The sequence below is a fragment of the Oncorhynchus nerka genome, linkage group LG27 (genome assembly GCF_034236695.1).
Source record: "Oncorhynchus nerka isolate Pitt River linkage group LG27, Oner_Uvic_2.0, whole genome shotgun sequence".
In the NCBI taxonomy this organism is placed as follows: domain Eukaryota; kingdom Metazoa; phylum Chordata; class Actinopteri; order Salmoniformes; family Salmonidae; genus Oncorhynchus; species Oncorhynchus nerka.
Window position 1 is genome coordinate 90275628 of NC_088422.1, and position 21170 is coordinate 90296797.

At 48.1% G+C, this 21170-nt stretch overlaps 1 protein-coding gene across 1 annotated transcript; it reads left to right on the forward strand.

Moving 5' to 3' along the window:
* Positions 1-25: 25 nt before the first annotated feature.
* On the forward strand, positions 26-17343 carry qser1 (glutamine and serine rich 1). Its single transcript, XM_065012280.1, has 13 exons — positions 26-631; positions 4234-4334; positions 5461-5610; positions 5987-9286; positions 9569-9879; positions 10099-10215; positions 10322-10455; positions 10555-10772; positions 10941-11078; positions 12115-12212; positions 12308-12454; positions 12697-12792; positions 14794-17343. Exons 1-13 carry the CDS (start codon positions 525-527, stop codon positions 14932-14934), a joined length of 5058 nt encoding a protein of 1685 aa, XP_064868352.1. The 5' UTR covers positions 26-524; the 3' UTR covers positions 14935-17343.
* The last annotated feature ends 3827 nt before the right edge of the window (positions 17344-21170 follow it).

Sequence of the window (21170 nt, forward strand, 5' to 3'; positions counted from 1 at the left end):
ATCATTATTTTGATCATTAAATTGTCTGCAAATATGATTTCTTACATAATTATGTGACCGTGCAAAGGTTAAAAAGTCTGTGCAAAGGTCGTGTTAAAAATATATGATCAGTGATATGACTGACTATTGATGTCATTTCAGACAGGTAAAAACATTTCACAGAAAGAAATATTGCTCCATTATTATACTGAAGGAAAATTATGAGAAAGAACTCTACCAACTCAAGCAGGGTTGGCGGTGCATCATGGGAAATAAACCAACATGGGGACCTGATCCAAGTACCAAACCACCATGCAGTGCCTGCACAGTTTTTGATTAAGGAAAACGAACAATGATTATCATCATAACCTCATGCTAAAGAGACGCGGTTATAAAGTTTCAGGACTAAACCGCTGAACTTGACGACGCCTAGTAATCTATGATCCGGGAGAATGTGATTGTTTTGTCCGGCGCCGCGCTCGTATGTGTGCCTACTGCTTCACAAAACGCCATCGGGGAAGTGCATCACTCCCAGCCTTCGACGGATGATGGACCGGAATTACCCGAATTCCAGTTTCGCAGACCCGCTGGCTCCACCAGCACAGACCGTAGCCTGGGCCTATGAGCGGAGCACCGCAAGCATAAAGCCAAGGTAAATGAGATGAAGGAGAGGGCGGGTCACCTTTCACGGAAAATTCCGGTGATGGAAGGCCTAGCACAACAAACAGAAATGTGACGAGCTTTTAAAGTTAACGCGTCGTGTTATGGAACAATTGGGTCGAGGGCTTGACATATGAATATAAAGTTACTGATCACTCATTGAACAGTGTTTTGGAAATGTTGGACACCCCTAAAATCTGTAGCACGCCATCAGCTACGTAGCTATGTTGCACGTTAATTGTCAATATGCACAATTAACTATCTACATGCAATAATGCAATTATGTCGAATAGTTCAATCAATTATTCGATCGTTTAGAATGAACCATATTTAACTAGGAAATAAGTCGCCAGACAGATCCGCTTAATCACGGGTATATTTGCATAGCTAACTAGATACGTTGTTGCGCGTAAGGTTGTCAAATCCGAGGTGTTTAATTCGCTGATAAACTGGTCTTTGACATGGTCTCAAATTTTAGGAAGTAGCTTGACTGGTTGGATTCTGTTTTGACTGAAAGTGAAGTCACAGAAAGACTGGTGTTTTGTACAGTTTGTTGACAGCTGTCTGACGTCTACATCGTGGTCAACTCTGAATGTTTACTTCTTCAGAGCATCGCTGTCATTTGACCATTGAACAAAATTATGAATATGAAAGTCGTGCTTGTCACATGTATATTTGGGAGGCTCAGTGGTGTGGTTGATAATGTGTATTTTTTTTGTCGACTGTCTGTGTGGAGTTAACCTGAATTGCCTGTTAAAATATCCTGTTTTATAAATGGATAGCGCTGAAAATGTGGGACACCAGCTGCCCTAGTTATGGTATCTGCTGAGTACAGACACACAGCGAGAGACTAAATGAAGTTAGTACGTGCTGTAACAGTTGATCAGATATGTGGATATTGAGGTTGTCTTTAGCTAAACCTTAACTACCTGTTTTCTGACATTAAGTTGAAACACATTTGACAGAATCATGTCTCTCGTCTTGGCAGACTGGGCTCTTCAACTCATTTCCATCTGGATGAAGAGAGGAGCCCTCGTTAGTGGTGTGAGTGGGGAATCTCTGTCCAGACATGAACTGTGGAGCCCCACACAGTGCCTCTGGGGGGCTGTGCCACCCACCCTCCTCCTTCCACCTCCCACCCCCAGGGCCTGAGGAGACAGGGAGAAGTAAAGGGAGAGCGAGGGGCTGGTTAGAGATCAGTCACTTCACAGGTTATGGAGGGAAACTGAGATTGACACCCTTAGGGGGGAGCGTGGGGTCTTGTTTTAACCTACTCACCAGCACATGTTTAGTTGAACAGTTTTAGGGGTAGGTAAGTTCAATCAGGGAAGGTAGCATATCAGACAGGTGGGTTTTAAAACAGTTTTTAGTTTTTTTTTACGGTGAAGCTGTTAGTACTAGTACTATGTCATTACATTATGAAAGTAGGCTAGACTGAACATGCTTGAAGCCTGTTCCTGAGTTCTCTCTCCAACTGCTCATTGTCCCTGTGACTGTTCTAGCCTCCAGGAAAAAGGACTTGGCCAGCATCTGTCTTTAGAGAGATCGGTGGATTCACTCTAGAAAATACACTATCCCACTCAGGGAGGAGGTGGAGATCACCACCTCCTCATCATCCCTGAGTGCGATAATGTCTTCCTGACCTTTTCACTTTCTCTTGTCTGTGTGAAAGCACCAGCGTTTTGGTTGGTTCCTCCAAACTGATCAGTGAGAATCAGCGTTTGGTTGGTTCCGCCAAACTGATCAGTGAGAATCAGCGTTTTGGTTGGTTCCTCCTAACTGATCACAGTGAGAATCAACGTTTTGGTTGGTTCCTCCAAACTGATCAGTGAGAATCGGTGTTTTGGTTGGTTCCTCCAAACTGATCAGTGAGAATCAGCGTTTTGTTTGGTTCCTCCAAACTGATCAGTGAGAATCAGCGTTTTGGTTGGTTCCTCCTAACTGATCACAGTGAGAATCAACGTTTTGGTTGGTTCCTCCAAACTGATCAGTGAGAATCAACTCAGGGAATTTAGCTTTGACTCGGGTCCTAGTTCGTGACTAGCTTATCTCTCCCTCCCCCTTTTATTGTAGATTAGTAGGGCTGTGTTAGTGACACACAGGGACAGAGAGCGAGAAGCAGATGAGATGACTCCCAGCTGAGCGTCCCCCCCCAGTTTGTCTCCTGACTAGAACATCAGTCAGTCTGCTCTGTGTTCATCGCACCGAGACATCTCCTATTATCTGAATAATAGGAAATGGGACATGTTCGGCTCCATTTTGTTACCATGTGATGAACAGACTGACTCGTTCTGGGGTCTTTTGGGTGGGGGGCTGTGACGATATCAGTATAACAATATTTCTTTGATAGCGAAAATAAAAACATGAAGCAGACAACTCTTTGGTACTTTAAAAACCTGCTGTATGTAAAATATTGTGAGCTACAGATGGAAAATAAATAAATGTGACTCTGGATGACATAATGTTTGCTTCCAACATTAGGACTATTTTCCTAAAAAAAGTTAAATCCGCTTCGGGTTTTGTTTCCTTGTCAAGATACTAATGAGTATTGTATCGTACCGGCCCTAGTTGTTTTTACCACATGTTTTGATGGAAAGTAGTTTGTACAGGGCCTTTCATTCTCAAGTTCTTATACTGACAAGGCTGTTTTGATGCTCCAGTGAATTGTAAAGTGCGGAATTAAAGTTTCATTGGATGCAAATATAACCCAAGGTTCATAAGGTAGTCTGTCCTCTTAGAACGTCTCGCTCTCTGTTCTTCTTCTGCCTCCACTTCTGTGTGTGGGTTAGGCCTTTGTGGGTTTCAAGACTGAGGCAGACATAAAAAATATCCCAGAGCTCTCATTCATAACCCTGTTATGACTTGTAAACAGTCTCCTCACCCTGCTTGGCTTCCCCTGTACAGTGTACATGAATAATTCACCTCTGGCGATGCCAGTCTCTTTGTGTCACTCTGGGGGGCTGTGGAAAGGGCATGAGAGAGCACCAGCTGGTTGTCTAGCTACACTGACACTATTCATGACAGTGCAGGTTGATAGTGCTGCATGTTACCCTGCGGTAGCTCAGCTGTGAGCAGGGAACAACAAGTGTGTCTGCTCTCATGTTGTGTGTGATCCCTGTTTAGTACAGCAGTCTTCATATGAGCTCGTCTGACACCCTGTTATAATCAATACTAGTGTTTCTATAAAAATAACGTTATGTTTGAGTTCTGTCAACGTATAGCATTTTATAATATGTTTAACTCTGTTTCTAATGCTGAACAAATAATAACCTCTGATGTGACTGTCAATTGTAATATTATCAATGGGTGAGAGATTCTTTATATATCAAATGAGACCCGTCCTGCACCACATTGTTAAGGGCCTCCATTGTGCCTGACACACTTTTGTAAGCTTGCATCATGGGCCTATAAATACCGTGTGGGTCTCTGTGTGACAGGGCAAGGTCCAGGGGGCTGACAGGGGCACAGTGTGCTGTTGTGATGGTGCTCACACCATGTTGTTGATGTATGGAATAAGCTTGTCTGGTTTAGTGCCTCAGGCATGGTGAGGTTGCACAGTAAAGGTGCAAAATGTGTGTGTGTTCCTTTCCGCAGTGCCAGTTATGGTGCCACACACCTGGAGTCGGAGCTCCTCCATCGGCAGACCTACGCCTGCACCCAGCTGCCCACCTACACCACTACCCATCACCCTACAGGTAAGATTTAATAAAGGACTACGATACTTGTTTATTGAACTGTAGAGGGCTGCCACTCTGTGTTGTTATTGGAGGAAGACCATGAGGAGAATGTTACTGCGCCTGCATCAGTAACCGGTCATGTCTAGAGGGCTGCTACTCTGTTGTTATTGGAGGAAGACCATGAGGAGAATGTTACTGCGCCTGCATCAGTAACCGGTCATGTCTAGAGGGCTGCTACTCTGTGTTGTTATTGGAGGAAGACCATGAGGAGAATGTTACTGCGCCTGCATCAGTAACCGGTCATGTCTAGATGGCTGCCACTCTGTTGTTATTGGAGGAAGACCATGAGGAGAATGTTACTGCGCCTGCATCAGTAACCGGTCATGTCTAGAGGGCTGCCACTCTGTTGTTATTGGAGGAAGACCATGAGGAGAATGTTACTGCGCCTGCATCAGTAACCGGTCATGTCTAGATGGCTGCTACTCTGTTTGTTATTGGAGGAAGACCATGAGGAGAATGTTACTGCGCCTGCATCAGTAACCGGTCATGTCTAGATGGCTGCCACTCTGTTGTTATTGGAGGAAGACCATGAGGAGAATGTTACTGCGCCTGCATCAGTAACCGGTCATGTCTAGAGGGCTGCAACTCTGTTGTTATTGGAGGAAGACCATGAGGAGAATGTTACTGCGCCTGCATCAGTAACCGGTCATGTCTAGATGGCTGCCACTCTGTTGTTATTGGAGGAAGACCATGAGGAGAATGTTACTGCGCCTGCATCAGTAACCGGTCATGTCTAGATGGCTGCCACTCTGTGTTGTTATTGGAGGAAGACCATTAGGAGAATGTTACTGCGCCTGCATCAGTAACCGGTCATGTCTAGAGGGCTGCCACTCTGTTGTTATTGGAGGAAGACCATGAGGAGAATGTTACTGCGCCTGCATCAGTAACCGGTCATGTCTAGAGGGATACAACTTTTGTCAAATTTGACATTTTTTCAGCGAACCCGTTTCTTAACCTTCACCTAACCTGCTCCGAAAATTACATTTTTGACACAATCTGTATCCCTTCTAGACAAAACCTCAGTAACCTCATGACATGTTCTCTGTCTCTCTTCACTGCCTCCCCCTTCTTCCACCTCTCTCAGGTCTGTCGGTGGGGTTTGACTCAGGCACTAACACTACTGAGACCTCTGTCATGAACTTCCTGTCGGCCATGGAGTCTAGAGCCCTGCAGCAGGCTGGTCCTGTCGGGGCCTCTCTGCTCCCCCCCTTTAGGACCACCACGTGGCAGACCGGTGAGGCCACACACAGTATATACACACACCAAATGGCTGCCATTTTGCACACTCAGTTTTGAGTGTTGTGAATTATTTGTCGTCGATTTATGAATTGTTTTGTGCGTCATGAATTCCAAAGAAAATGACATTTTGAATTGAGGCACCAGGCTGGTTTCAATTGGGAAATGAGACCTGTATCCATTCCACTCAGTTCATATTTTAGACATCGTTGGCCTTGTTCTCTTTCTACCTCTCTCATGTTTGGTTCATCTGTCATGTGTGAGCTGTGTTAGCGGCTTGTTTTTGTCTGTATCATTTTGTATTTTGTTTGGATGTGAACTTGGCCGAAGATTTATCTTTATTCATCTTTCTTTTTTTTTTCTTTTTCACTTAGGCGCCAACCCCACCACAGAGCTGTTCCTCACCGGTGCCCTTCCTACCGGCGCCACATTCCCCTACCCTGCCCCCCTCTCCTCTTATCAGCACCCTAGTGCCTTCCCCTCGCGGAGCTACGCCACCAGCCCCTCCCTGGCCCTCCAGGACCACGCCTTCAGCACCTCCACCAACGGCCTGCTCTCCTCCCACCTCGACCCCTTGCTGCAGCTTAAACCCAGCCAGGCCACGCTACCTACCTCCCTGGCCTTCGACCGCCTCCCCACCCCCTCCCTGGGCACCGCCCTCCCTCCCCAGTCATCCACATATCGCTCGGCCCAGGAGTCGGCCCCCCACCTCCTGCAGCCCCAGTTTGGGCTACTGCCCTTGGCTACCCAGTCAGCCCCCCAGCCTTACGGGGTGCCCGTCTTCTCGGGCTCCATCGAGAGAGCACTCCAGCGGGAATGTAGTGTGATCAAGCACCACCAGAGGCCTTCTAGCAGCAGCCACACTGTCTCGGAGCAGCTGCCTGGCTTGCAGCATTCCCTGCAGGGCTACCTCGGCTCAGGCAGCGGGCAGGGGGATGGCTCCTTCCAGCAGGACCCCTCGAGGCAGACCACAGTGCCCTGCAGCACCTCCATGGGGACGGACTCCTCCCAGGGGGTCAACGGTGCGCAGCAGCCCAAGACGGGTGTGCAATCTCAGGCCTACCCCTCCATCCCCTCCCCCTCTGGGTACTGCTCGTCCTCCACGGGTGCCAAGACTAAAGACTGTTCTTCCAAACTGGCCCCAGATGGCGGACCCCAGTCACAGGGTGGATCTCCAGAGAGCTACCCCTCCCCAGGGCAGGGGCCTGGGTTGAAGCATGGTTCAGTGATTGCCAGCCAACAGACTCAGCCATACACATCGGCCCCGCTGCCCAGTCTGCTGTCCACTCTCAGCCACTCTCAGAGTTACATCACCTCCCAGGCTTACTCCTCTTCCTCCTCAGACCTCCTCAGGCCTTCTCTCTATAAGACTCTGCCCTCCTTCTCTGGCCATTCAGGCAATGTAGCGTCTGTCAGTCAGTCCCTGGTCTACTGCTCCAGCCCTGGGCAGAGCCAGGAGGATGTGGGCCAGTACGGAGCCCAGGTTCAGGGCCTGTGTCTGGGCAACCCCTCTCAGAGCTCCCCTGCCAGCCACTCTCAGGGTGCCCCTAACGTGAGCTACCTGTCTCAGGGGCAGGCTTCGGTCACTCAGTCTCAGAGCTACGCCACAGGACAATCCCTCAGCGCCCCCTACCCCTCCGCCAGCGCCCAGAGGTTACCCACATCAATATCGGGCCAGGGCTACACCCCCTTCTCTTCAGCCCCTCCCCTCGCCTTACAGAACAACTGCAGATCCTCAGTACAGGACCTAAAGCCAGCCTACTGCAAACTGAAACTGGAAGGAGAGATCCCCATCGAGGACCTCCAGGCTCTCCAGCAGGTCTCTTTAGAAACCTCCAGCCTGGGGGGCAGTGACAATGTGGTCTACGTAGTCTCCAAAATGGATGACCGTTACAACACTCAGAGTGTGATCCGGAGCAACTCGCGAGCTGAAGACCAGCTCATGGGCCCAAAGACTAGGACCAACGCCCAGCTCATGTCTTCCCATGAGGAGCTCAAACAGCACTCACTCCTGCTCAAAGGGCCCGAGCCACGGCAACAAAATCACCAGGCCAACGCCCAGTCTGCCCTGAACCACACCCAGAACCAGTACATCAGGGTCCCCAACTCTCAGGTTCTACTGGAGCCTAATCGGGACCAACAGATGGTCCTGATCCAACAGCCTCTCATCCACTGTGGTCTCAACCCTTCCAAGGTGCAGCTGACCCCGGGGTCAGGCCAGATCCAGTACCTTCACATGGAGGGAGATGATCTGATCAGCGTTAGCCTTAATGGCAGCCAGAGCCAGCCTGGGGCAGTAGGACAGAACACCATCACGGACTCCTCCATACTGCACCTCTCTTCGCCAAAAGACCCTTACAGCCAGTCGACCAATCAGCAGCAGTCGCAGGACGCCAAACACCATTTCGCCCTGAGCTCCATCTGCTTCCCAGAGTCCATGCTGCTGGCGGACGAGAGGAACATCCTGTCCAACGTGGACGACATCCTGGCTGCCACGGCAGCCGCCTGCGGTGTCACGCCGCAGGACTTTGTCAAAGCCACGTCCGGCGCTGCTGAGGGCGGCATGCCCGACCCCAAGGGTCATTTCCAGACTGGGGACACCAGACACCAGTCACCTAGTTTCTCCTCTTCATCTTCCCAGACCTCAATCATCACCAACACTAACTCCCATAACACCATGACCCTGACACTCAATGGCTCTCCTATGACCTCAGACGGACACCAGTTTCCTAAAGGGGAGGGGCATCTGGGGCAACAGTACTCAATGTCACACTCGCACACCACTGTAGTTGACCCCAGGCACGACATGGGCGCCGACAAGGGTTTGCTACGGAAGCCCGGAGACGAGCCAAACAACATTTCACCCAAAGGACAGTCTGTTTACCCTAGCAACAGGGCCGATGGCAACCCCAACGGAGGCCACTCTGAGAATGAGTACCACCTGGCTGGCCTGGGGTACGACCCCTCAGGGAACCTCAACAGAGGCAAGGCCAATAAGCAGAACCCCAAAGGGTCCAAAGTCATCAAGAGAGAAGACGGCCTTGACGAGTGTCCCTCTGACGGCTTTGTCAACCCCAAAAAGAGGGTGCGCTCCAAGGCTTCGGCCAAGCCACCCGTTCCAGAGGAAGAGAACATCCAACCAAGGAAAAAGACAGTCCAGGCTAAGAGGCAGAACTCCCGGGGCAGCGACCCCACCAGCTCCCCCTCCACCTCGGAGGCGGCCTACGACAGCTACCAGCAGCAGGAGAGGATGAGGCAGAAGATCCGTGAGGTGGAGGAGCAACAGCCAGAGGTCAAAACAGGCTTCATCGGCTCCTTTCTGGACTTCCTCAAGTCAGGTCCCAAACAGCACTTCTCCTCATCCCCAGTACGGACCCCCAGTCGCTCCCGCAGGCCCTCAGCTTCGTCCAAGCGGCCACTGTGCGCCATACCGCCTCTACCTCTGAAAATACAACCTCCATCAGCCCCGTTGATAGGCGATGAGGGCCTTGGGGTTGCGGGGAGCTCTCAGCAGCAGCGTCTGGAGGAAGAGCTCCAGAAGAACCTGGAGACACTGCCATCGTTCAGCTCGGACGAGGATGAGAGCAGCGCTGGAAAGAACCAGGCCCTCCAGAACAGCATCAGCTCAGCCCTGTCGGCCCTGGACGAGCCCTCAGACAGGACACACAAAGCGGGTAAACATGGATGGGCTGCCCCCACAAGCCCTTAGGATTCAGTCATCTGGTTTGTTAGTTATCAGTGTAGTGTGAGACAGCATTGTGCCCTGATTGGATACCATTTAAATAAAATGCTTTGTTTTTTTATCTCCAAAAACATTTTCATAAATCAAGGAAAATATGGCTTAGGGCATTCATTAGTACCCATATTAATTCCAGTAGTTACATTTAACATCTAATACCCTAACCTCTATCCCCTCTCTCCCTTCTCCCTCTCTTCTCTCCCTTCTCCATCAACAGACAACAGACTCTCCAACTCTCCCCTGAAGCCAGACCAGGCTCTCAGCATGTCTCACTCAGCCTCCAAAGCCCAGGAGCAGCAGACGGCTACACCGAAGGAGTCCTCGACAACCGTCTTGTCATCATCGGTGACTGGGTCGTCGGGGCAGGAGGGGGCGAAACCGGCGCCCCCAGACCAGCTGGCCGTCCAGCTGACCAGCGTGGCCATAGAAGGACTGACGGACGAAGAACTGTCGGACAGCGGGGGAGAGGGCATGTACCGCGAGAGGGACGAGTTTGTGGTCAAAAACGAGGACACCGGGAGCCTGGAGGTGGGAGGGGTGGGAGGGGATTTGTGTGAAACCTTGGCAGATATTCACATTTTTTTCTTTTTTTCCCCTAATGCAGTTAGTCCAGATATATAAAACATATTTATGTCTGTGTCTCTCTCTCTTTGTCTGTCTGTGGTTTGTTCTATTGATCCATGCTGAGACTTGTTCTACTCGTGTGTGTGTGTGTGTGTGTGTGTGTGTGTGTGTGTGTTTGTGTAGGTGACATTGACAGCCGGACAGGAACCCCCAGCCATCTGGAAGGTCCAGAAAGCTCTGCTGCAGAAGTTTGTCCCTGAGCTGAGGGACAGCAAGAGAGTGTTCTCAGCCACTAACAGTGTAAGGACAGGTGTACATCTGATTAGACATGCATACACACACTACTCATGAACACACACACACACTCACAGATGATGATTAGTGTGTGTGTCTACATCCGTTCTAGTATCTGGGCTACTTTGGTGACGCTAAGACCATGTACAGGAGGGTGTATGTCAAGTTCCTGGACACGGTCAACAAGAAGGAGTACGTCCGAGTCTGCAACCGCAAACCACGCTGCAAGCCCATGTCCTCCATGAGGTACTGATATCTGTTCCGCTACTTATTTACCTCAATCTGTCTCAGCTTCATCATTCTCAATCTGGTTTCATTCATTTCTACCTTCATTCTCTCCTCCAGAGGCTCTCAGGCGAAGACACTGCTCGGTCTGAAGACTCCTCCCCGCTCAGTGAACTCTGACCCTCTCGCCACGCCCACATCACATAAGTCCCAGTCCAAGCCCCGTACCAAGCAGCCCAAGACCAAGGCAGAGCCCCCGCCCAAGAAGAGGAGGAAGTGGAAGGAGTACTCTCCATCTCCCTCCGAGTCCTCTCCTGAGGATGAGGCTGAAGATGATGGTGAGGGTTGATGCTTTAGAGGGCCTACATTTAGGCTCATTCCCATGGGTTTGATGACTTGATGGAGCTCTGCAACTTCCTCTGTTATGTGCTGTTTTATCTCTCTTGTTCTTCCCTCTCCCTCGTTCCCTCTGTTAATTCCCTCTGTCTTTTCTCTCTCTGTCTCAGAGTTCACTCCTCCAGTGCCGTTTTCCTCTCGGTTCCTCAACACCAGGACCATGAAGGAGACGTTTAAGAGCTTTGTAGAGCTGCTGATCAGCGTCGCCCTGGATGCAGACGTGATGAGCGCTCTGGAGAGGGAGAACGGTGGGTATACCCCCAACAGAGGGGGATGGTTGGTACCCCCCGGGCCCCCCTTCCAGCATTGGTGAACATCCCGCATCCCTCCTGTGCGCGTACCCGCCACATCTATTTCTATGGGAACAACCACTGTTCATGACACGCGCTGTTCACACCCCTCTTGTTGGTGGAGAGAACATTTTGTAGCTTTTAAGCTTATTTCCTGCATTTCTATACATTATGTCATGGGGTGCAAAGAAAATTGTGCGTTTTTCAATCAAAATTTCTTGAAATTGTATACATTTTACCATGTCTAATGTGTTTGTGATATTTGAGTGAGAAAAAAATGACAACTATCTATGGGCTATAAAACTTTAGCTGACATGGGCTAGTTATTCTAGACATTTCTGACAAGTTATAAATAGATCTCTAAGGTATATAATGACTAACATGACAAGAGGAACTGATGATGCAATACCCAATTTCTGCATTCTACTGTTACAACTTTCAACAGTCACATGAAAGCCAGACTGAGTTCCTTAAAAAAAGATTTGGGAACGACTGCCATAGGGGGGTTAGGGACGGAGAAAGGTGTATTCACAGAGGAGTAATCAGGTCGGGCATACCTGACGGGGGAGAGAGAGAGGGGACGGAGACAGGTGTATTCACGGAGGGGTAATCAGGTCGGGCATACCTGACGGGGGAGAGAGAGAGAGGGGACGGAGACCGGTGTATTCACGGAGGAGTAATCAGGTCGGGAATACCTGAGGGGTGACGGAGACAGGTGTATTCACGGAGGAGTAATCAGGTCGGGCATACCTGAGAGGGGGCGGAGACCGGTGTATTCACGGAGGAGTAATCAGGTCGGGCATACCTGAGAGGGGACGGAGACAGGTGTATTCACGGAGGAGTAATCAGGTCGGGCATACCTGAGAGGGGGTGGAGACCGGTGTATTCACGGAGGAGTAATCAGGTCTGGCATACCTGAGGTGGGAGAGGGGAAGGGAGTGGAATAGTTGTTTGTATAATTTAGGAAGCTGATCACATTGTTTCTGGGGTTCAGATGAGCTGTTGCTGCCCCACATGAAGAGAGTAGATGGGATGATCTGGGACAACAGGAGACGCCTGCTGCCCAGACTACGAGTGGGACAACTCTTTAAGGTTTGCGTTTTAGCATTCTCCTGAAAATAAATATAGGCCTCTGCCTTCCTCAACAACCTTTAATTGAGTACCTCTCACATTGTCTCTGTCCTCAGACTGCGCTGGACAGCTTCCCAGAGATCTCTGTGGTAACAGAGCTCAACAAGGATGGGGAGACTCCAGCCTTTAAGGTGCGGCTCAGTGGGAAGGCCTACAACAGGAAGAACATGAAGCCTTCCAAGTCCCCCAGCAAACTGCCCCTGGTAAGAGGCTCTATGTTGACACTGCTATTTACAGTGCAGGCCAGAGGGAAAGAAGGAGTCCTTTCTGGTTTTGTCCAGTAGAGGGCGTCCTGCACTCAGTTTGTGTCTCTGATGCAACATGTTTCTGTGACTGCTGGATGTGAATGCATTTAGTTTTTGATGCTTACTTGACCAAACTGTGAAGTCTGCGTGGAGTGTTTAGGAAAATGTAGTGTAATGAACTCTGTTCTCTCTGTCTCTAGGAATACACAGTGGACCAGCAGAAACCACAGTGGTTCTCCCTCTACCATTCTCTACAGCATTACAAGTACCACACATACCTCATGTGTCAGGAGGAGGTGAGACAGCACTCTGTGTCTCTGTGATTGGCAGAGTGTGACCACATGTCCCTGCATGTTGGTCCTTTGTCCTGCAAGCAAACAATCATGTCCCACATTTTATCAACAGATTAAAACTCCCTGCCACCAGGCTACACTGTCCCCCAAAGTCATCCCGTTGTCCCACATTTGGGTATTTTAAATGTGGTCACCCTGTTGGGGGCATGCATGTGCACTGTGTGTGCCCCAGTTGGTCTGTGGTGGAATACTTCAGGGATGCTAAGAAGAAGACCATGTACAGGAGTGTGTCTGTGGACAATACACACTAACCAGCTGTCTAGTTGGTCCACATTGCCCTCAGTCTAAACAATACACACTAGCCAGCTGTCTAGTTGGTCCACATTGCCCTCAGTCTAAACAATACACACTAGCCAGCTGTCTAGTTGGTCCACATTGCCCTCAGTCTAAACAATACACACTAGCCAGCTGTCTAGTTGGTCCACATTGCCCTCAGTCTAAACAATACACACTAGCCAGCTGTCTAGTTGGTCCACATTGCCCTCAGTCTAAACAATACACACTAGCCAGCTGTCTAGTTGGTCCACATTGCCCTCAGTCTAAACAATACACACTAGCCAGCTGTCTAGTTGGTCCACATTGCCCTCAGTCTAAACAATACACACTAACCAGCTGTCTAGTTGGTCCACGTTGCCCTCAGTCTAAACAATACACACTAGCCAGCTGTCTAGTTGGTCCACATTGCCCTCAGTCTAAACAATACACACTAGCCAGCTGTCTAGTTGGTCCACATTGCCCTCAGTCTAAACAATACACACTAGCCAGCTGTCTAGTTGGTCCACATTGCCCTCAGTCTAAACAATACACACTAGCCAGCTGTCTAGTTGGTCCACATTGCCCTCAGTCTAAACAATACACACTAGCCAGCTGTCTAGTTGGTCCACATTGCCCTCAGTCTAAACAATACACACTAGCCAGCTGTCTAGTTGGTCCACGTTGCCCTCAGTCTAAACAATACACACTAACCAGGTGTCTAGTTGGTCCACGTTGCCCTCAGTCTAAACAATACACACTAACCAGCTGTCTAGTTGGTCCACATTGCCCTCAGTCTAAACAATACACACTAACCAGCTGTCTAGTTGGTCCACATTGCCCTCAGTCTAAACAATACACACTAGCCAGCTGTCTAGTTGGTCCACATTGCCCTCAGTCTAAACAATACACACTAGCCAGCTGTCTAGTTGGTCCACATTGCCCTCAGTCTAAACAATACACACTAGCCAGCTGTCTAGTTGGTCCACATTGCCCTCAGTCAAACCTCCAATGTGATGTTTTGACTGCAGAACGGAGACGCCGTATCAGCAATGACCACTGAATGTCATGTTCAGATTAGAATAGTATTGAACCTAGGTTCTCTCTTCAGTAACAACCCCTCTATATGTGTAATTGTTTGCGGCTTGTGCCTTTGTCAGGCAATACGTCACGCCCTGGGCAGTGAGGGCCCTGGGCAGTGAGGGCCCTGGGCAGTGAGGGCCCTGGGCAGTGAGGGCCCTGGCCAGTGAGGGCCCTGGGCAGTGAGGGCCCTGGCCAGTGAGGGCCCTGGGCAGTGAGGGCAGTGAGGGCCCTGGCCAGTGAGGGCCCTGGGCAGTGAGGGCCCTGGGCAGTGAGGGCCCTGGGCATGGTTTGGTTGCACAACTCTAACCCATGACAGGCATACAACTGTTGTGTGCTACCAGGGTTGTTTAGTTGGCACGAAACGGAAGAGAACGGCCTGAGGAGTGAGACTCCTGTTGCAGACGGGAGTCCAACAATCGTCAATCAATCAAATGTATTTATAAAGCCCTTTTTTACATCAGCTGATGTCACAAAGTGCTGTACAGAAACGCTGGTGTGGTTGATGTGTGGGTTGACGTGTGGGTTGTTTTGTGGTTGACGTGTGGGTTGTTTTGTGGTTGACGTGTGGGTTGTTTTGTGGTTGACGTGTGGGTTGTTTTGTGGTTTCAGATTGCGTCATTGCGGGTGCAGGCTGGTGACATGGGGCAGGAGGAGACGGTGCAGCTGTGCATGAGGAACGGAGCCTGGGTGGAGGGCCTGTTTGACCGCTTCGGAGAGCTCCTCAACCAGGTGCAGCAGGCCTGCCTATAACACGGACTAAGAGGGAGGGAGAGAGAGAGCTGGAGGGAGAGAGGCCTGCCTGTAGCACAGACTGAGAGAGAGCTGGAGGGAGAGAGGCCTGCCTATAGCACAGACTAAGAGAGAGAGAGCTGGAGGGAGAGAGGCCTGCCTATAGCACAGACTAAGAGGGAGAGGGAGAGGGAGAGAGGCCTGCCTATAGCACAGACTAAGAGAGAGAGAGAGAGAGAGAGCTGGAGGGAGAGAGGCCTGCCTATTGCATAGACTAAGAGGGAGAGAGCGAGCTGGAGGGAGAGAGGCCTGCCTATAGCACAGACAGAGAGATGGAGGGATAGAGAGGCCTGCCTATAGCATGTAGGGAGAGAGACAGAGTGAAGGACAGATAGGGGGAGGTCTGCCTAAAACAGAGACTGAGAGATGGGAAGGGGTCTATAGTGAAGAGAGAGAGCGAGGGGTGACAGAGATGTCTTCCTACAGCCCAGAGAGATGGAATAAGAGGCCTGCCTATAGCCTGGCCAGACAAGAGGCAGGGGAGCTATAATCAGCTGACAGAGAGCATCAACCTCCTGCCCTCCTGTTTAATCTACTAACTGGATGACCAGAGGTGTCTGGAGATCAGCGCTGTCACCATGATGAGAAGAGGAGGGTCCAGCATTTCAGCACTACCTGATTGGTTAGACTCTTCTGAAACCACAGAGTACGAGGACAATCTGGGTTTTGTAGTAAAAAATATATGTAACTAGCAAACTGCTAGTGGACCTTTTCATAGACCTATTTTTCTTATGTAGTTTTGTATTCGTTTTGCAAATCATGAAAGATCGCAACCAATGAGCATGCACTAGATAGGCAGAGATTAGCATAGGAAATAGAGGACAGCCAATCAGAAAGCAGACCCTTGACTACCTACAGCAAACGTTTGGGTTCGATTCAATCGATTGCGCTGAAGATCAGCGATGTGGCGTAATTTTAAAGGTAAATACTGATTGAGCCGACATGCAGAGTTTACAGTGAAGTTTCCACGAACACGGGAACATCGCTTTTACATTTCTATCGTGCTGAGATCTTCAGCACTACAGATTGAATCAAGTCCTTAGTCCGATATTTGATGAGTAAATGAAGGGGCAGGGGTTATTATATAAATATATATTCATAGATCTATATGTAAAACATGTTTTCTCACAATGGATCGCCAAATTTCTATACATATAATGTACATTTTGTAAAAAGAGCAGTTTTGTCACATTGATTCTTTCCAGGAAGAATTTTATATAATATAGATACTTAACCTTTTGTGCTTCAAAAAGTCATTTTCTCATGACGAGTTGTGGATCTGAACAGAGTTGGTGCAATTCTAACACAGCTTTTTGTCTTTTATTCTAATGAAATGCTATTACCTAACTGCTGTATCTGAGGTCGAATGAGAAGAAAACAGAAAAACAGCCTTTATACTCGTGTTTTTCTTTACAAATGTACATTTTATCTCACTTATAGATGTATTTTTCACAGAAGAACATTGTGGTCATAATTGTTTCTTGTTCATTACACCTTGCAATGCACTTTTCATTGTTTTTCAGAGAAGATTCCCTATGCGTTTATTTCGATTACATATTGTATACTTATATATATATATCTTAAAGGTCTAATGCAGCTGTTTTGTCTCCATATCAAATCATTTCTGGGTAACAGTTAAGTACCTTACTGTGATTATTTTCAATTAAAATTGTCAAAATTATACCAATGGCTTCTTAGCACAGAGCAATTTATCAATCGAGAATGTTCCTAGGACTGACTGGGAGTGGTCTGAGTGGGGAAGGGAAAACGATCTGTTATTGGTGGAGAGGTTTGGAACTTTGTGTAACCTAGGTTCAATAAGAATGAGTCTTATTGGTCGAACTCATTTGAGCAGGTCAAAACTCCATCCCACCAAAAACAGTTGGAAATATCAGGCAGTCTTTTCAAACAGCTCTCACACTAAAAGGGCATTGTCATCATTTTCACAATTTCACAGTATTATTTCAACCTCTGTGGAAATGTAAAACAGAAAAATCACATTCTTGACTGCACTGTGCTTTTAAGATCATTTTTCTTTAAGGGTTTGCCTCCATTTTGAACAGATTTATGCAGACCGCATTTGAATAGTTTTTCTTTTCAAGTGTAGCTGCCGATTATTTTTCTGATGTGAAAATACATTTCCTACTAAACATAGACATTGAAATGGTTGAATGAATCTGTACGTGTCTGTTTACTTCAAGGTACTGCCATGTCATTGAGATGTCTGTTTACTTCAAGGTACTGCCATGTCATTGAGATGTCTGTTTACTTCAAGGTACTGCCATGTCATTGAGATGTCTGTTTACTTCAAGGTACTGCCATGTCATTGAGATGTCTGTGCATGTTTAAAACACAGGATTCAATCCATGACACGGTATTGTGGCGGGTTTTAATTGACCAAATGTTTTACCTCCTACCCCTTTCAAGACAAAACCATATAAAGAAGATAGTTTTTTTTGTCTAGATATGACAAGGCCATATGACAGGAGACTGGCATTATGAGCTGCACATGGTGGGTAAATGTTTCACATACCACAGTAGTACTCTGACAGGCCGTTTACTGAAAATGCACACTTAACCACTCCATTTACTGAAAATGCACACTTAACCACTCCATTTACTGAAAATGCACACTTAACCACTCCATTTACTGAAAATGCACACTTAACCGGTCCGTTTACTGAAAATGCACACTTAACCGGTCCGTTTACTGAAAATGCACACTTAACCGGTCCGTTTACTGAAAATGCACACTTAACCGGTCCGTTTACTGAAAATGCACACTTAACCGGTCCGTTTACTGAAAATGCACACTTAACCGGTCCGTTTACTGAAAATGCACACTTAACCACTCCGTTTACTGAAAATACACACTTAACCGGTCCGTTTACTGAAAATGCACACTTAACCACTCCGTTTACTGAAAATGCACACTTAACCACTCCGTTTACTGAAAATGCACACTTAACCGGTCCGTTTACTGAAAATGCACACTTAACCGGTCCGATTACTGAAAATGCACACTTAACCGGTCCGTTTACTGAAAATGCACACTTAACCGGTCCGTTTACTGAAAATGCACACTTAACCGGTCAATCAACATTTCATCTAGAACCACATCTCTGACAAGAAAGGCATGTTTTTAAGGGTCAGTTTGACTGCATGTTTGACTGTTTTTCCTGGTCTGGCTGGTAGATGGAGAATAACACTGTATTGGCCCAGTCCCAGTCATACATAAAAACTCTTATCTCACCTTTGTAATAAATCTGTGTTCGACAGTGTGAAGGTTATTAGACTAGAATTTCCCTTTTCACCTGTCATGGAAATGTGGAAAGGAAACTACCTAAAAGCACTGTGATTGGCATCTCCAGCCATCGTCACACTTAGACCTTTAGTGTACCCATCCAGTTCCTCTTCAATACCACAGACTTCAAAGGATCTGAGTTTGACTATGGAGGTGAGAGTGAGAGGTTTCCCTTGGCAACACACTTGACTTTCATAACCACACAGGGAGAGGCCGGTTGGTGTTCAGCCTGTTCATTAAACATGCTGTGGCCTCACACAGTAACCTATGGTGGAGGACAGTTACTTCTCCTTGCCTACGTCACCTACGTACTGAAAGCCTCTAAAACCTGAGAGCACTGCTCCTACCCTATGATGTGTGTGAGGGAGAGATATAGAGAGAGCCAGGGAGGGAGAGATCTAGAGAGAGCCAGGGAGGGAGAGATATAGAGAGAGCCAGGGAGGGAGAGATATAGAGAGAGCCAGGGAGGGAGAGATATAGAGAGAGCCAGGGAGGGAGAGATCTAGAGAGAGCCACGGAGGGAGAGATATAGAGAGAGCCAGGGAGGGAGAGATCTAGAGAGAGCCAGGGAGGGAGAGATATAGAGAGAGCCAGGGAGGGAGAGATCTAGAGAGAGCCAGGGAGGGAGATATATAGAGAGAGCCAGGGAGGGAGAGATCTAGAGAGAGCCAGGGAGGGAGAGATCTAGAGAGAGCCAGGGAGGGAGAGATATAGAGAGAGCCAGGGAGGGAGAGATATAGAGAGCCAGGGAGGGAGAGATATAGAGAGAGCCAGGGAGGGAGAGATATAGAGAGAGCCAGGGAGGGAGATATATAGAGAGAGCCAGGGAGGGAGAGATATAGAGAGAGCCAGGGAGGGAGAGATATAGAGAGAGCCAGGGAGTGAGAGATATAGAGAGAGCCAGGGAGGGAGAAAAGGGGAATATGGTGTCCGTCTGTCTTTGTCTGCGTGTCCACTATGTGACAGATGTTCTATAGCTTACAGAGAGAGAACACACTGAGGGAGGAAGATCAGACTGATGCTGCTCACCCTGTCTTGGAACAGACTATTCCCTCTGACAATGGACGGCTGACATTGTGACCTGTGTCCTAGCCTCCGCCAAGAGCCAGCGGCCTGTTGAATAAAATATGACTGTCCAGACGACCACAATGCAGAAAACGTTCCCCTGTACCCTCCCCAAGACAAAAGCACCACTGTTCTCCCACCACGGCCCTGTGAAGGAGGGCCCTGTCCTCTGGGTGGGGTGTGGGGCGTTTGGGATTCCAGTGCGGGAATCACTGGGAGAGACGCTGGGCTTGTGGAACACAAACCATTGTTCTAGACCTACAGCTGAAAAGCATATGAATATTGATACATAGTTTGATATGTGGGAGATGAACAGAGTGGAATGCATTGAGACTGGGTGAAAATGAGCTGGTTTCTATACTAAGGGGAATTTGTTTACATGGAGATGCCAGTCTGATGATGTGCTGATGATGTCCCATGTACCCACTGTGTCATGGGAACACTGTATCCTAATAGAGAAGAGACTCATGTTGGTCATAAACAGTGAGTCCATCTAGATAATCTGTCCTCACACTGAATGAGGGAGTAGACTGCAATCCACCAGAGGAGGCTGGTGGGCGGAGCTATAGGAGGATGGGCTCATTGTAATGGAATCAACGGAACGGTATCAAACACATGGTTTCATTCCAGCCATTACATGAGCCCGTATAGCTCCTCCCACCAGCCTCCTCTGAATTTAACCAAGAAACCGGGAACAATCGCTAACCAAATACATTTAGCTAATTAATAACCACATCAGCCCTAAAGCAATCATTCTCCTCTGACATTGCGTGTGTGATAAGTTTGAAGGAGAAAGTCAAGGAAATAAAGTTGGTTAATTTTCCCAGAACAGGAACTGAAAGCGGAGAGCCTACATTGCTTTCACCTTGTGGACTAGTTCTCTAAGTGTATTAACCAAATATCTGTTTGGTGACATTTCAGCACAGGTGTATGTGTGCATGTGTGTGTACACGTGAGGTGTGTGAAAGAGAGGAGAGGTGTGTTTGTGTGTGTGTGTGTGAGAATTGTCTTCTGTTTTGCAGCTATGATGCGCTGAGTGTACAAAACATTAGGAACACCTGCTCTTTCCATGACATAGACTGACCAGGTGAAAGCTATGAACCCTTATTGATGTCACTTGTGAAATCGACTTCAATCATTGTAGATGAAGGGGAGAAGACAAGTTAAAGAAGGATTTTCAAGCTTTGAGACAACTGAGAGATGGATTGTGTATGTTTGCCATTCAAAGGGTGAATGGGCCAAAAGATTTAAGTGCCTTTGAACGATGTATGGTAGTAGGTGCCAGGCGCACCGGTTTCAGTGTGTCAAGAACTGCAACGCTGCTGGGTCGTTCACGCTCAACAGTGTGCTGTGTGTATCAAGAATGGTCCACCACCCAAAGGACATCCAGCCAACTTGACACAACTGTGGAAAGCATTGGAGTCAACATGGACCAGCATCCCTATGGAGCGACACCTTGTAGAGTCCATGCCCCCAACGAATTGAGGCTGTTCTGAGGGCAAAAGGGGGGAAGGTATTCCTAATGTTTTGTACAGTCAGTACTGATGGCTGGTTTAAGAAACACAATTACATCTGAACAGAGCCTCGTTTACACCTTGCGCTAACATGTGAGTTTCGTGATCAGATGAATATGATCCAATGTCTTTCTGATCAAGTTTTGTTGCGTCTACACATGGTGTTAAAATGTGTATCATCTGTCCACTGTGTCCACATTGTGACCTGATATTTGACAGAAATTCTTTCAAAATATTATGAATTTATTGAATTTAAGGCAATTACTGGTGCCATAAGACTTAGGTCAATGGTGCTTCCTGTCAATGATTTTAGT